General features: G+C 43.8%; 3 protein-coding genes across 3 annotated transcripts in view; all 3 read left to right on the plus strand.

Moving 5' to 3' along the window:
• LOC121938864 (olfactory receptor 5P62-like) overlaps nt 1-571 on the plus strand; it is a 939-nt gene extending 368 nt beyond the window's left edge. Inside the window, exon 1 of the mRNA XM_042482019.2 lies at nt 1-571. This exon is cut by the window's left edge and continues 368 nt beyond it. Coding sequence (XP_042337953.2) covers nt 1-571 — 571 coding nt within the window.
• A 2,644-nt stretch (nt 572-3,215) lies between these two features.
• On the plus strand, nt 3,216-4,169 carry LOC121940938 (olfactory receptor 11A1-like). Its single transcript, XM_088078310.1, has one exon. The coding sequence runs from the start codon at nt 3,219-3,221 to the stop codon at nt 4,167-4,169; it is 951 nt and encodes a 316-aa protein (XP_087934436.1). The 5' UTR covers nt 3,216-3,218.
• Nucleotides 4,170-13,095: 8,926 nt separating this feature from the next.
• Nucleotides 13,096-14,214, plus strand: LOC121963254 (olfactory receptor 2C1-like). Its single transcript, XM_042513572.2, has one exon. The coding sequence runs from the start codon at nt 13,270-13,272 to the stop codon at nt 14,212-14,214; it is 945 nt and encodes a 314-aa protein (XP_042369506.2). The 5' UTR covers nt 13,096-13,269.
• The last annotated feature ends 188 nt before the right edge of the window (nt 14,215-14,402 follow it).

The raw sequence follows: 14,402 nt of genomic DNA on the forward strand, positions 1-14,402 counted from the left end.
TCTGGCCATCTGTTGTCCTCTGCAGTATAACACACGCATGACGACAAACAGGATCGCCGCGCTCACTGCTCTGATCTGGATTTACCCTTTTCTGGTCAACACGTTTATCACGTTTGGTCTGACTTTCCCTCTGCGGCTGTGCGGGAACGTCATCAACAAAGTTTACTGTGACAACTATTACGTGGTCAAACTGGCGTGCGCTGACACGACGCTCAACAACAGCTTCGGACTCGCTCACATGTTCACAGTGATCTTCGGTCTCATACTTTTGATTATTTACACGTACATTCGGATCCTCAGAGTCTGTTTTTCGGGATCTCAGCAGACGAGGCAGAAAGCCGTGAGCACCTGCACGCCTCACCTCGCCTCGCTGCTCAACTTCTCCTCCGGCTGTTTCTTTGAAATCGTTCAGAGCAGATTTAATTTGTACAATTTACCAAACATGCTGCGCATCTTTCTGTCGTTATACTGGCTCACGTGCCAGCCGCTCATCAACCCTTTACTGTACGGACTGAAAATGACCAAAGTACGCGTTTTACTTAGAAACCTGTTTTTTGGGGAAAAGGTTTAATCACAGATGTTTATTAAGTGCTAAAGAATTTGGAAATGTGGCTGTAAAATCTGACAAACTGATCTTACTGAAATGGTTCTGGAAACAGTTGCCTTGAAAAAGTAAACACTATTAATCTTGACTGACTGATTGTTTTAATTGACTCATTGTCATGTTAAATTGCTTTATTCTAATTTATGATTTCTAAAAAATGATATTATATATTATTTTATTTACAATGACTGATATTGTACTTTTGAAATTGTTTGCTTTATGTTTTTATTATGTACTAAGATCTCTCTTGAAAATGAAATCTCGATCTCAAACGGACATTTATGCATCTCTCTCTATATATATATTTATAAAAATATATATGTACAAGTATATAAGTGTTACAGTTTAGACAACATTTAGCTGCATTTATTTAATTTTTTGAAGTTGATGCAACGTAAATGTGACAAAGGAAATGACCTTGTTCTTTCTAAGTGTGGGCAGCTTCAGTAAACAGTCAGTCTGACTGAGTTTGATCATCATGAGGAGGATTTTCCGATGGTAACGTCCGGAGATCTGCGAGTTCTGTTTTGTTGACATTTTTAAGAAAATACACATATATGCAATAAGCAGATGAACAGCACAGTAAAGTTGGTTTACTGAAGTTTTTAAAACTTAGAAAGGTTGATTTCATCAAAGTTGTCATATTTAAGCTGCAACAACTTCACAAAATCAAGTAAATATAATTACATTTTGAGCAAACTTTTTATATAAAAAACAATTCTATAACATTTATATAAAAAGTAAACATAAAGATTAGTAGCTATATGTGTTCATATTTTTCAAGGTAATCAGTTTCCAATATTTTTTAAAAAGTAAAATAAACTTGAGTTCGACGTCTTTCATTAATATGATTGTTAAGTTTATTTTCATTTTTCATTTCTTCATAAAAAAAAACACAAAAATAAAATATATGGATAAAATAGTTAACAATAATAATAAAAATACTAATGACGTGACAATATGGATATTTTTTTTTACATTATTAGGATATTCTATTTAAAAAAATTAGGAAAGAATATCCATCTTTTTACTTATTATTATTATTATATTATTTAACTACAGTGTAACTGTAGTACATTTGACAATAACTAACTCTGACATTTGGAACCGAGAACAGTGTAACAGAGACAGAGACGTCTTTAACAAACACGCAGAAACACTGAATCAGTGAGGAATAAAGAAATAGTTCCTGGACACGGCACATGGACTTGAAGGCACCGTGGTTACAGATCGACACCGCCAGGCATCAGGGTCAAAGTTCAAAATTCCGATTTCACCTAAAAGCCGAATGGGAAGCATTAACCCTTCAGTGCCTGATTCAATATCACACACTCACATGGCTCTGTGCACAGAATACTTTTCAAAATAAAGCTTTAAAATGTAGTACACAATATTAGGATGTACTACTTCAATTGAGTTAACATTTTTTGACCATCAGTCCTAATTTTAACCCTTTAAATGTTAGGTTTTTGTTGTGATGGCACTATGTTTTAAGATGAAAAAGAAATCCACATACACAAAAATAATTATTTTTACTACACGCAAAGTGTTTACACACACACACACACACACACACACACACACACACACACACATTGTTAAAATAGAATTTTAGAACATTTCCAGGATTTTAGGACATTACTAGGATTTTAGGATACATTTAAACACGTTATAGTTTCACAGGTCTGACTCAACACATTTATGTACCTTCATACAAAAAATAAAAACATAAAAAGGGTTTAGAATGTCAAGGGTGGTTGTGAAATTCAAAGACTTTTCCAGGTTTTCCATGACGGTGTTTATTTTACAGCTCCCTGGTGATTGAAATGTCCTGAATGAGCTGTGGACATGTGTTTGAGCTGTGGACATGTCTGAATGACCTGTGGACATGTGTTTGACCTGTGGACATGTCTTTGAGCTGTGGACATGTGTTTGAGCTGTGGACATGTCTGAATGACCTGTGGACATGTCTGAATGAGCTGTGGACATGTCTTTCAGCTGTGGACATGTGTTTGAGCTGTGGACATGTGTTTGAGCTGTGGACATGTCTTTCAGCTGTGGACATGTGTTTGAGCTGTGGACATGTCTGAATGACCTGTGGACATGTGTTTGAGCTGTGGACATGTCTTTCAGCTGTGGACATGTGTTTGAGCTGTGGACATGTCTTTCAGCTGTGGACATGTGTTTGAGCTGTGGACATGTCTGAATGACCTGTGGACATGTCTGAATGAGCTGTGGACATGTGTTTGAGCTGTGGACATGTCTTTCAGCTGTGGACATGTGTTTGAGCTGTGGACATGTGTTTGAGCTGTGGACATGTCTTTCAGCTGTGGACATGTCCCGTGTGTCCCAGAGGAATCGGAGCGGTTCTCTGGAGCAAACGGAGGATTGCTTGTGGACGAAGTGTGAATGCAGCAGCAGGAAAGTGACGCAGAGGCGTTGAAGGGTTAATGGAGCAGAGTTTCGGGTCAGAGAGGAGGAGCTCGCCGTCGCTCGGCGACGTCACTGTTTTCGTGGCGGGCGTCTGACTGCCGTCTTTAATGGCGGCGCGGTGAGTTTGTCACAGACGCTCTGAGCCGCACGCTCTGACTCAGCATTTTGAACCAAAAGGACGATGCTAACGAACTCCACGCACGTTTCATATTTCGTACTCGGTGCCTACTTCGACACGGGGCTCCTGAAATACTTTGTTTTCTCGGTGGTCATGTGTCTGTACGTGATCATCGTGGCAGCGAACGTGTGTGTGATCGTGGTCATCTGCGTGAACAGAAGCTTACATGAACCTATGTACCTTTTCCTGGTCAGCCTGTGTGTGAATGAGCTGTATGGTAGTTCAGGGTTGTTTCCCTTCCTGCTGCTTCAGATCCTCTCTGACCTTCACACCGTTTCTGCTGCAGCTTGTTTCCTGCAGATCTTCTGTCTCTACACGTACGGAGGTGTCGAGTTAACTAACTTGGCCGTCGTGTCTTACGACCGATATCTGGCCGTCTGTTTCCCTCTGCAGTATAGCGCGAGCATGACGTCTGTTAAGGTCGTCACGATGGTTGCTGTCGCGTGGTTTCCTCCAGTTTTGGGTGTTTTGGTGGCGACGGCCTTGAGTGCGTCCTTGCAGCTGTGCGGGAACGTCATTGACAAAGTCTACTGTGACAATTACTTCGTCATAAAGCTGGCGTGTTCTGACACCAGAGAAAACAACATCTACGAACTCATCGCTTTTTCTGCCTCAGTCTGCGTCCCCGTGTCTCTCATTCTCTACAGTTACACCGAGATCCTGAAAGTCTGTTTTTCGGGCTCCAGACAGACGAGGCAGAAAGCCGTGAGCACGTGCTCGCCTCACCTCGCCTCGCTGCTCAACTTCTCCCTCAGCTCTTTCTTTGAAATCATGCAGAGCAGGTTTGACATGAGCGGCGTGCCCAAAATGTTGCAGATATTTTTATCGTTGTATTTTTTTATGTGCCAGCCGCTCTTTAACCCCGCGATGTATGGCCTCAACATGTCCAAAATACGCAGCACGTGCAAACGTCTGCTCGCACGTTCTGCCGGGAAGACGATCGACAGACAGTAACAAGAGAAACGATAAATGTGTGTCTCACTGATAATAATAATGCAAACAATAATAATGATAATCTATTAAAGTAATTAAGGCTCTACAGATCATTGGCTGATTATCGGGGTCAATATTTGATAGTTTTGCCAAGTCAATAAAAAATAAATAATTTAAAAGTGCTAAGAAAGTGTCAACATGGGGGAACTTTTACTTTGTAAAACCTCAGGGAGCTATTTCTTTTGTTTTTTTTTTAACATTATGTATAATATTTAATAATTTTTATATGATGTTGAAAGTCTCAGTTTTGATGAAACTAAAGGCATTTTTACAAATTAGTGTTGTAGTTTGTTATATTTCAAATTCTAAATATTGACAGATTTTTTTATAGAAGAATTTTCATTTTTATTTTAAATGCATATCGATTCCACATATCAGTTATCAGTCTCATTAACTACTAATAATCCATATAATAATAATAATAATAATAATAATAATAATAATAATAATAATAATAATAATAATAATAATAATCAATGTTGTTTGTAAGGTACTTAAAACTTGAAACAGATCTCAAAGTGCAAAAAACATTGACATAAAAGGAGATAAAAACATGTAGCATTAAAACATTTATAAAAGTCATAAAAATATAATCAAGAAAAAGCAAGTAGAGCAACCAGCAAGAGGTTTCTGAAAACAACAGAATAACTTCTTCACTTTATGCATTATATGTTTGTTTTTGCTTTATTTTCACATCGTCATGTTTCTTTGTATTTTCATAAAAAGTAGCCTCTGACTGCAGAGTGAACCTGGAAAACTTTCCTTTCATTGTGTGTGTGTGTGTGTGTGTGTGAGCGTGTGTGTGTGTGTGTGTGTGTGTGTGTGTGTGTGTGTGTGTGTGTGTGTGTGTGTGTGTGTGTGTGTGTGTGAGCGTGTGTGTGTGTGTGTGTGTGTGAGCGTGTGTGTGTGTGTGTGTGTGTGTGTGTGAGTGTGTGTGTGTGTGTGTGTGTGTGTGTGTGTGTGTGTGTGTGTGTGTGTGTGTGTGTGTGTGTGTGTGTGTGTGTGTGTGTGTGTGTGTGTGTGTGTGTGTGTGTGTGTGTGTGTGTGTGTGAGCGTGTGTGTGTGTGTGTGTGTGTGTGTGTGTGTGTGTGTGTGTGTGTGTGTGTGTGTGTGTGTGTGTGTGTGTGTGTGTGTGTGTGTGAGCGTGTGTGTGTGTGTGTGTGTGTGTGTGTGTGAGCGTGTGTGTGTGTGTGTGTGTGTGTGTGTGTGTGTGTGTGTGTGTGTGTGTGTGTGTGTGTGTGTGTGTGAGCGTGTGTGTGTGTGTGTGTGTGTGAGCGTGTGTGTGTGAGCGTGTGAGCGTGTGTGTGTGTGTGTGTGTGTGTGTGTGTGTGTGTGTGTGTGTGTGTGTGTGTGTGTGAGCGTGTGTGTGTGTGGATCTTCATAAGCTGCCGGATGCTAGGTTGCACGTGTTGGGCGTTTTGGATAATTTATGAATAATTTATCATGTGATCAAAGTTTAGCAGCTGTTCACCGTCGTTCTCTGTTCTCATCGTTTTGGGTTTTATTTTATTTTATTGTGAAAGTGTGAGGACGTGTGTGTGTGTCCCCCCGTTAAACATGACTGTATTGTACTTCCTTTGCCGTGGTCCTCGCCTCTCTCACCAACATTAATAAATTGTTCATCGATTCAGTGTGACGCTCTGTGAACTTCCTGCATTGTTCCATTCATATGCGTAGAAATACTGTACGATTTCCAACTCATTTTTCAGAAACATGAAGTCAAGTTAAATTCAATGTCCTCTAAAACGTCTAAATTAAAATAAATCACAAATCAGCCCAGCTGCAGGTAAAATATGCAGAAAAAAAATCAAAAACTACCCTGAAAATGTACAAAATGTCAATAGATGTGACTATGCAAATTTTTGCTAACTGCCCAAAATAAGCAAATTAGCATTCGACATTTTGCCAGTTTCCACGGCGACAGAGGGGTTCACTGTGGAACCCGGGTTCAAAAGTCTGTGCGTTCGAAGCCGTCCCTGTCATGGATATAGAGCATTATCTAGTGTGTTCGTCGCGTTGTAGTCGTGTTCGAATGCTCAGTTTAATTTCATCCACCATATAGTGCACTATAAAATACCCACAATGCACAGCAAATATGAGTGTACATACGATGTTCCCCATAGAGCGCTGAAGGATGACGTGTTTTTGTAGTCCAACCAGGAAGTTAGCATCGCTCTGGTTCCCTCATCAAAAACTTTCTGGGAATTTTGATTATTGTCAAAAATGTGACGAATGAGCTTCTTTCAGCGTGATGATCGTCTGTTTTGAAATGAATGAATTTAAATGAAATCTCCAGAAGCAGAAAGCTGTTAGTCTAAACTGTGGTGAAGTAACGAGTCCTACACCGCTGAAGTCCGTTAGCCTTTTAGCACCTCCGGTTCCCTCGTCTTAAAGTCTCTGGGTTTTTTGAATGGGTTTTGGGTAAAATGTCTTCGATAAGGTCTGTGGTTAACACAGGCTAAAGACATTTACACGTTTGTTCTGCAACATAAAATACGTCCGCTTAAACTCGATTTTTGAACTTTAAGGTTTTACTTCGTCTTAGACTAAATTGGACTACACTGTTTGTCGGGGACGTTAGACGTCCTCACAGGGGACACAGAAACTCATTAAACCCGCTCTTACGCCTTCACAGCTTTACTGTCGCACACAAACTTGTAGATTTATCTGTTTTTAATATTTTTGATCGTGTTTTACGGTGTTTGTCGTTGTGATGTTTGAGTCGTGCGGCCGCGATGTAGTTCACGTGTAACAGCTTTTTGCTTCTGGAGAGTTCATTTACGCTTCAGAACTCACAAAAGTGGTGTTCATCTGTGAAGATCGTCACGCCGAACAAACGTGTGGCCTACAAAAATACACCGTCCCATAAACCAGCTACATCGTGGTCACATGACGTAAACACCACCACTACGAACACCGTAAAAACACGTTAAAACACATCGATGAATGTTTTAAACATAAATCTACTCGTTGGAGCGACTCTGTAAAGCTGTGAAGGCGGCGAGTGGGTTCACCGAGTTTCTGCGTCGATGACGTCTGACGGACGCTGTAGTCCTGGTGAGCCACTTGTTAGAAACCACCTTTTTTAAGACGAGTAAAACCTCAAAAGTTCAGAAACTGGGTTTATATGCACGTATTTTATGTTGCAGAACAAAACGTGTAAATATCTTTAGTCTGTGTTAATCACAGACCTTATTGAAGACATTTTACCAAAAACCCAAAAACACAGAGACTTTGAGACGAGGGCACCGTGGCGAGCGGGAGGACAACAATAACAACGATGGCGTCCTGTCGAGCTGTTTGTGCTGCTGAGGTTATTAACGCTGTCGGTTCTCGTGCGTTCGCCATCATCCTCTTGTTCGTTTCTACTCGCCACACTGTAGAAGAACGCCTTTATGTGCAGCCACGTGGTCTTCTTCTGTGGTATGTGCCTGGTGTGCGTACTGCAGAGTTTTTGGTTGTTTTTGTGGATCCGTGTACATGAAGGTTGTTCTCGAAGTGTTTCGTGTGAACGCAGACTTTGTTTTCAGTCGGGCCTGAAGCTCGATGTTTCCGCAGCAGGTTTGTGTTTGTGACTCGTTCTGTGTTTACGGTCGTCTCACAGTTTCTAGGATTTTAGGACATTATGGGGATTGTAGGACATTTTCAGGATTTCTAGGATTTTTTTGGTGTTTTGAGGATTTTAGGACGTCTTGAATTTATGGATTTATGGATGTTTCCGCAGCAGGTTTGTGTTTGTGGCTCGTTCTGTTTTCACGGTCGTCTCAGAGTCGCTGTGGATGCTTGTTGAGATGAAAAACTTGAGAAAACTTTGTCCGTCTGTTGGCGTTAGCTGAAAACATCCTGGTCGTTGTGTCAAAGCGCTCTGAGGGGACGCCATTAGCAGTCCTCTGTGGAGACCAGTCACATCAGTGGATCTGACTGGTCTCGCTGGTCAACAGCTCCGGCAGTAATTTGCTCCAGAGGGAAATGGTGCCGAGGTGAGGACGCCTCGGGACAAAGTTGTTGACAGGCTGAAGTGACCTTTGACCTGAGGGACCTGCAGCGCTGATGTAACCCTCCTGACAGCGGCGGTGGCGGCCTCTGTGGACGTCAACAGCCCGGGACTATCCCAGCTTTCATCACCTCATGTCTGCCATCAGGAGTTCGAAAAGACACAAACTATGAAAATCAGACCGTCGAACGCTCGCTCAGGCTGGATCAGGACAGATCGATGCGGTACGGCGGCGTCATGGGTCGTGACCAGGTCTGTGAATGTCCTCAGGAGTCTCAGCACGAGCGGGGACGGACGCTCTGAGACAAACTGTGAGGATAAACAGAGTTTATCAACTCACATTTTCGCTGTCTACAGTCCATCAAACCATCCAAAGATTCAGAGAATCTGCATGTAAACCATGACCTTTGACCCCCCCAGCGGCACTGATGACTGTACGTTGTATATCGTGTTCTTCATCTCACAGATGAGCCTTCATCACCGTCGTCTTCATCACCTGTTTACTCTGTTTCAAACCGTAAATCGATGCTACGCGACAGCAGTTTTACTGTTGTTTGTTCCGCTTTCAAAAACCAGAAACCAGCCGAGTCTGACTCAGCACACCTGGACAGCTGTACTGCATACTACTGTGGAACGCAGTATAAAGTATGTAGAGGATACTGCATACTACTGTGGAACGCAGTATAAAGTATGTAGAGGATACTGCATACTACTGTGGAACGCAGTATAAAGTATGTAGAGGATACTGCATACTACTGTGGAACGCAGTATAAAGTATGTAGAGGATACTGCATACTACTGTGGAGCAGTATAAAGTATGTAGAGGATACTGCATACTACTGTGGAACGCAGTATAAAGTATGTAGAGGATACTGCATACTACTGTGGAACGCAGTATAAAGTATGTAGAGGATACTGCATACTACTGTGGAACGCAGTATAAAGTATGTAGAGAATACTGCATACTATTGTCAAATGCAGTATGTACAGAATACTGCATACTACTGTGGAACGCAGTATGTAGAGGATACTGCATACTACTATGGAACGCAGTATGTAGTATGTAGAGAATACTGCATACTACTGTCAAACGCAGTATGTAGTATGTAGAGGATACTGCATACTACTGTCAAACACAGTATGTAGAGGATACTGCAAACTACTGTCAAATGCAGTATAAAGTATGTAGAGAATACTGCATACTATTGTAAAACGCAGTATGTAGTATGTAGAGGATACTGCATACTACTGTGGAACGCAGTATGTAGTATGTAGAGGATACTGCATACTACTGTCAAATGCAGTGTGTAGTATGTAGAGGATACTGCATACTGACTGCAACTGTACTATGCAGTGCGCTGTTTCGAATACAGTTGATATTTGTTCCTGAGCTCACCGTGACCTTTGACCACTCAGGCTGCACTGATGACCATATGAAGGATATTTGTCCGTGGGCTCACCGTGACCTTTGACCGCTCAGGCTGCACCGATGACCGTATGAAGGAAATTTGTCCGTGGGCTCACCATGACCTTTGACCGCTCAGGCTGCACGATGACCTTTATGAAGGATATTTGTCCGTGGGCTCACCGTGACCTTTGACTGCTCAGGCTGCACAGATGACTTTATGAAGGCTATTTATCCGTGGGCTTACCATGACCTTTGACCGCTCAGGCTGCACCGATGACCTTATGAAGGCTATTTATCCGTGGGCTCACCGTGACCTTTGACCACTCAGGCTGCACCAATGACCGTATGAAGGATATTTGTCCGTGGGCTCACCGTGACCTTTAACCGCTCAAGCTGCACCGATGACCTTTATGAAGGATATTCGTCCGTGGGCTCACCGTGACCTTTGACCACTCAGGCTGCACCGATGACCGTATGAAGGCTATTTCGCCGTGGGCTCACCGTGACCTTTGACCGCTCAGGTTGCACCAATGACCATATGAAGGCTATTTGTCCGTGGGAAAGTGAATCAAAATGAAACTTATGGTGCTGAAAATCCAAAAGTCCTCACACGAGGATGAAGAGCAGGGACACTTTACCTGCTTTGTTTGGGGGCCACTTTTGTAAAATGACAGGAGGCCAGGGGCCAGTCACAGGAGCCCCATACATGTTTATAGGATTTTAAGAATTTTTTTTTATTTTAGGACATTTAGGACAAGTTTGTATGATTATAGGGCATTTCTAGGATTTTAGGGCATTTCTAGTTTTATGGGATATTTCTAGGACTGAAGGACATTTCTGAGAATTTAAGATGTTTCTTGTATTTTTGGATTTTAGGAAGTTTCTTGGATTTTATGACATTTCTAGAACTTAAAGATGTTTCTAGGAAATTATGATTTTTCTAGGTTTTTAAGACATTTCTTGTATTTTAGAACATTTTTAGGATTTTAGGATGTTTGTATGATTATAGTGCATTTCTAAGATTTAAGGGCATTTATAGTTTTTAAGACATTTCAAAGATTTTAGGATGTTTCTAGAACTTAAGGTAATTTTGAAGGAATTTAGGATGTTTCTTGTATTTTAGGACATTTTAGGCTTTGAGGAAGACATTTCTATGATTTTAGGACATCAGGGTCTTAGCTGTGACCTCTGTCGGGGTGTTGGGGATCCATCCTGATGCTGTTTTATTCACTCTGACGCCTTTTGGAGACTAAAAGTACAAAAACAATTTACAGTGTGAATCACTTTATTTTGACTGTCAGTTATGAAAATGGTTGGGGGGCCACCAGGGGCCCATCAGGGGCCAGATTTGGCCTGCAAGCCGTAAGTTGAGTATCAGTGCTGCAGAGTCTCAGGAGGATAAAAATAGTTTTTAATATTTTATTGTCTTTATGTGTCTCTGCAGCAGAGTTGACTCTTTGTGTGTCTGAGTTTAACACGGCTTGTGATTGGCAGGTCAGGAGGGGGCGTGGCCTCAGCCAGGTGTGCAGGTTTCAGGTGTATAAGGGCTGCTGGTCTCTGGCAGCAGCTCGGCAGGTTTTCACCTGCTGTTGATGTGTCTCACTGTGTCTTTATCTGATGATGCGTCATGTGTCCGTGTGTCCTCAGTGAAGGAAACGTCGTCTCTTTTTCTCTGATTTTGTTGCTTTGGACTCACTCGTACCTGAATGTTTAACTTCTGTCTCTGATGCTGCTGAGGTGGTTGGAAGATTTCAGGTTTCACAGCTGGAGTTTTTCTGTCCCACAGCGTCCGTCTGTGTGTCCCGCTCTGACTTTTGTTCCACTGTCTTCATGAATGAGGCCTTGATCGGTTTTAAAATGTCTTAAATCGGTCTGTCAGAGGTCTTGAAAAATGCCAGAGATGCCTGAGAGGAGGATTTTTAAAAAATCATTGTTCTGATGTTGCATTGTTAAATCTCAGAAATAATACTTTATTTTTGTAAATTTATATTGAAATTCTCAAATGTCTAACGTCACACAGGTGAGGACAGCTGAACCAAACACACACGTACGTCACAGCACACGTTTGCCTCCAAACCCCGTCACTCTCACAGTTCATGTTTCTGGTTCTGGTTTCTTATTCAGGTTTAGTTGTTGTTAAACTGTCTCAGACTGTATCTTTGATTCTTATTCAGAGCTGCAGAGAGTCTCAGGAGCGCTGACACTCTGACTGGATCAGTGCTTCAACACATTTTCCTTCTTTTGCTGAAAATGAGCAGAAACAAATCTGACCTGACTGTTGTCTGACTGTTGTCTGACTGTTGTCTGATTTCTTGATTGCTGAGTTTGGATTTGTTGGACCTCTGTCTGTTTGAATCAGAGAGTCGCTGAATCTGAATCTGAATCTGAAGTGAGGTCTGAGGAGCAGCGTCATCTGTGGCTCCGACTGTTGGATGTGTGACGTTGTTCCTTATGTTTGAGCGGGAGAGATTTTCATGTTTATGGACTCTGTGAACTCACGATCAACTTTCAGCCCTGAGGGGCCATTTCACACTGTGATGCTGTGACGGTGTGACTGTGTATTTGTGTAACAGTGTAGACGTGTGACAGAACATTGAGTGACGGTGTAGTGGTGTGACGGTGTAGTGGTGTAACAGTGCGTTGAGTGACGGTCAAGTGGTGTGACAGTGTGACAGGGCGTTGAGTGACGGTGTAGTGGTGTGACGGTGTGACGGTGTGACAGTGTGACGGTGTAGTGGTGTGACAGTGTGACGGTGTAGTGGTGTGACGGTGTGACAGTGTGACGGTGTAGTGGTGTGACAGTGTAGTGGTGTGACGGTGTGACGGTGTAGTGCTGTGACAGTGTGACGGTGTAGTGGTGTGTCAGTGTGACGGTGTAGTGGTGTGACGGTGTGACAGTGTGACGGTGTAGTGGTGTGACAGTGTGACAGTGTAGTGGTGTGACAGTGTGACGGTGTAGTGGTGTGACGGTGTGACAGTGTGACGTGTAGTGGTGTGACAGTGTGACAGTGTAGTGGTGTGACAGTGTGACAGTGTAGTGGTGTGACAGTGTGACGGTGTAGTGCTGTGACAGTGTGACGGTGTAGTGGTGTGACAGTGTGACGGTGTAGTGGTGTGACAGTGTAATGGTGTGACAGTGTGACGGTGTAGTGGTGTGACAGTGTGACGGTGTAGTGGTGTGACAGTGTAATGGTGTGACAGTGTGACGGTGTAGTCGTGTGACAGTGTGACAGTGTAGTGGTGTGACAGTGTGACGGTGTAGTGGTGTGACAGTGTGACGGTGTAGTGGTGTGACAGTGTAATGGTGTGACAGTGTGACGGTGTAGTCGTGTGACAGTGTGACAGTGTAGTGGTGTGACAGTGTGACGGTGTAGTGGTGTGACAGTGTGACAGTGTGACAGTGTAGTCGTGTGACAGTGTGACAGTGTGACAGTGTAGTGGTGTGACAGTGTGACGGTGTAGTCGTGTGACAGTGTCACAGTGTGACAGTGTAGTGGTGTGACAGTGTGACGGTGTAGTGCTGTGACAGTGTGACGGTGTGACAGTGTGACGGTGTAGTGCTGTGACAGTGTGACGGTGTAGTGCTGTGACAGTGTGACGGTGTGACACTGTGACGGTGTAGTGCTGTGACAGTGTGACGGTGTAGTGGTGGGGTTGCGATGATGCTGCAGAATCAGTCGGAGCTGGTGTTCGTGCTGCAGGGTCTGAATGACTCTGCATCAAACCGCCAGCTGTTCTTCGCCTTCGCTCTGACGTCCTACCTCCTCACCATCTTCGTCAACGTGACGCTCATCGTCACCGTGAGTCTGGAGAAAACGCTGCACGAGCCAATCTACATCTTCCTGTGCAACCTGTGTTTCAACAGCCTCTGCGGCGCCTCCAGTTTCTACCCGAAGCTCCTGCACGACCTGCTGGCGGCCTCCCACATCATCACGTACGGCGGCTGCCTGGCGCAGCTGTGCGGGATTTACTGCTACGTGTTCTGCGAGTTCACCAGTCTGACCGTCATGGCGTATGACCGCTACCTGGCCATCTGCCGTCCGCTGCAGTATCGCACGCTGATGACGGTGCAGCGCGTGGCGCAGCTGCTGCTGCTCACCTGGAGCTTCTCGCTGCTGGAGACGGCGGTCGGCGTGGCGCTGACCGCGAGCCTGCCGCTCTGCCGCCGCCACATCAACAAGATCTTCTGCACCAACTGGGAGGTGGTGAAGCTGTCGTGCTCCGACACCACCCTCAACAACATCTACGGCTTCGTGCTCATGTTCTCGCACTTGGCGCAGATCGCGCTCATCTTGGTGTCCTACACGTACCTGGTCCGCGCCTCGCTGCGGCTGCGCTCAAACCGCAGGAAGTTCGTCCAGACATGCCTGCCGCACCTCGCCACACTGCTCGTCTTCACCGGCACGCTGGTCTTCGACACCATGTACTCCCGCTATGGCGGCGGCGACGCGCTGCAGGCGCTGCAGAACCTGCTGGCCGCAGAGTTCCTGGTGGTCCCGCCCCTCATCAACCCCATCATCTACGGCATCAACCTGCACCAGGTCCGCTCTCAGATCCTCCACAACTTCAGCACCAGACCAGAGCTGCAGAAACCACATCCGTGAAAAACAGAACCACAAGGGACTGTTTGGTATTTTTTGGGGGGTCAAATCATTTTTGGGATGGACCTTTTTTTTTTCTTCTTTTAAAATGACCAAAGTTTTAAAAAGAAAAGAAATTGACCAAACTTTTTGTGATTTTTTTAAGATAAAAGGAAAACTAAGCCAAAACATTTGGTGATTTATTTTTCTTT

The sequence above is a fragment of the Plectropomus leopardus genome, chromosome 6, assembly GCF_026936395.1.
Source record: "Plectropomus leopardus strain MGB_pleo_1.0 chromosome 6, ASM2693639v1, whole genome shotgun sequence".
In the NCBI taxonomy this organism is placed as follows: Eukaryota; Metazoa; Chordata; class Actinopteri; order Perciformes; family Serranidae; genus Plectropomus; species Plectropomus leopardus.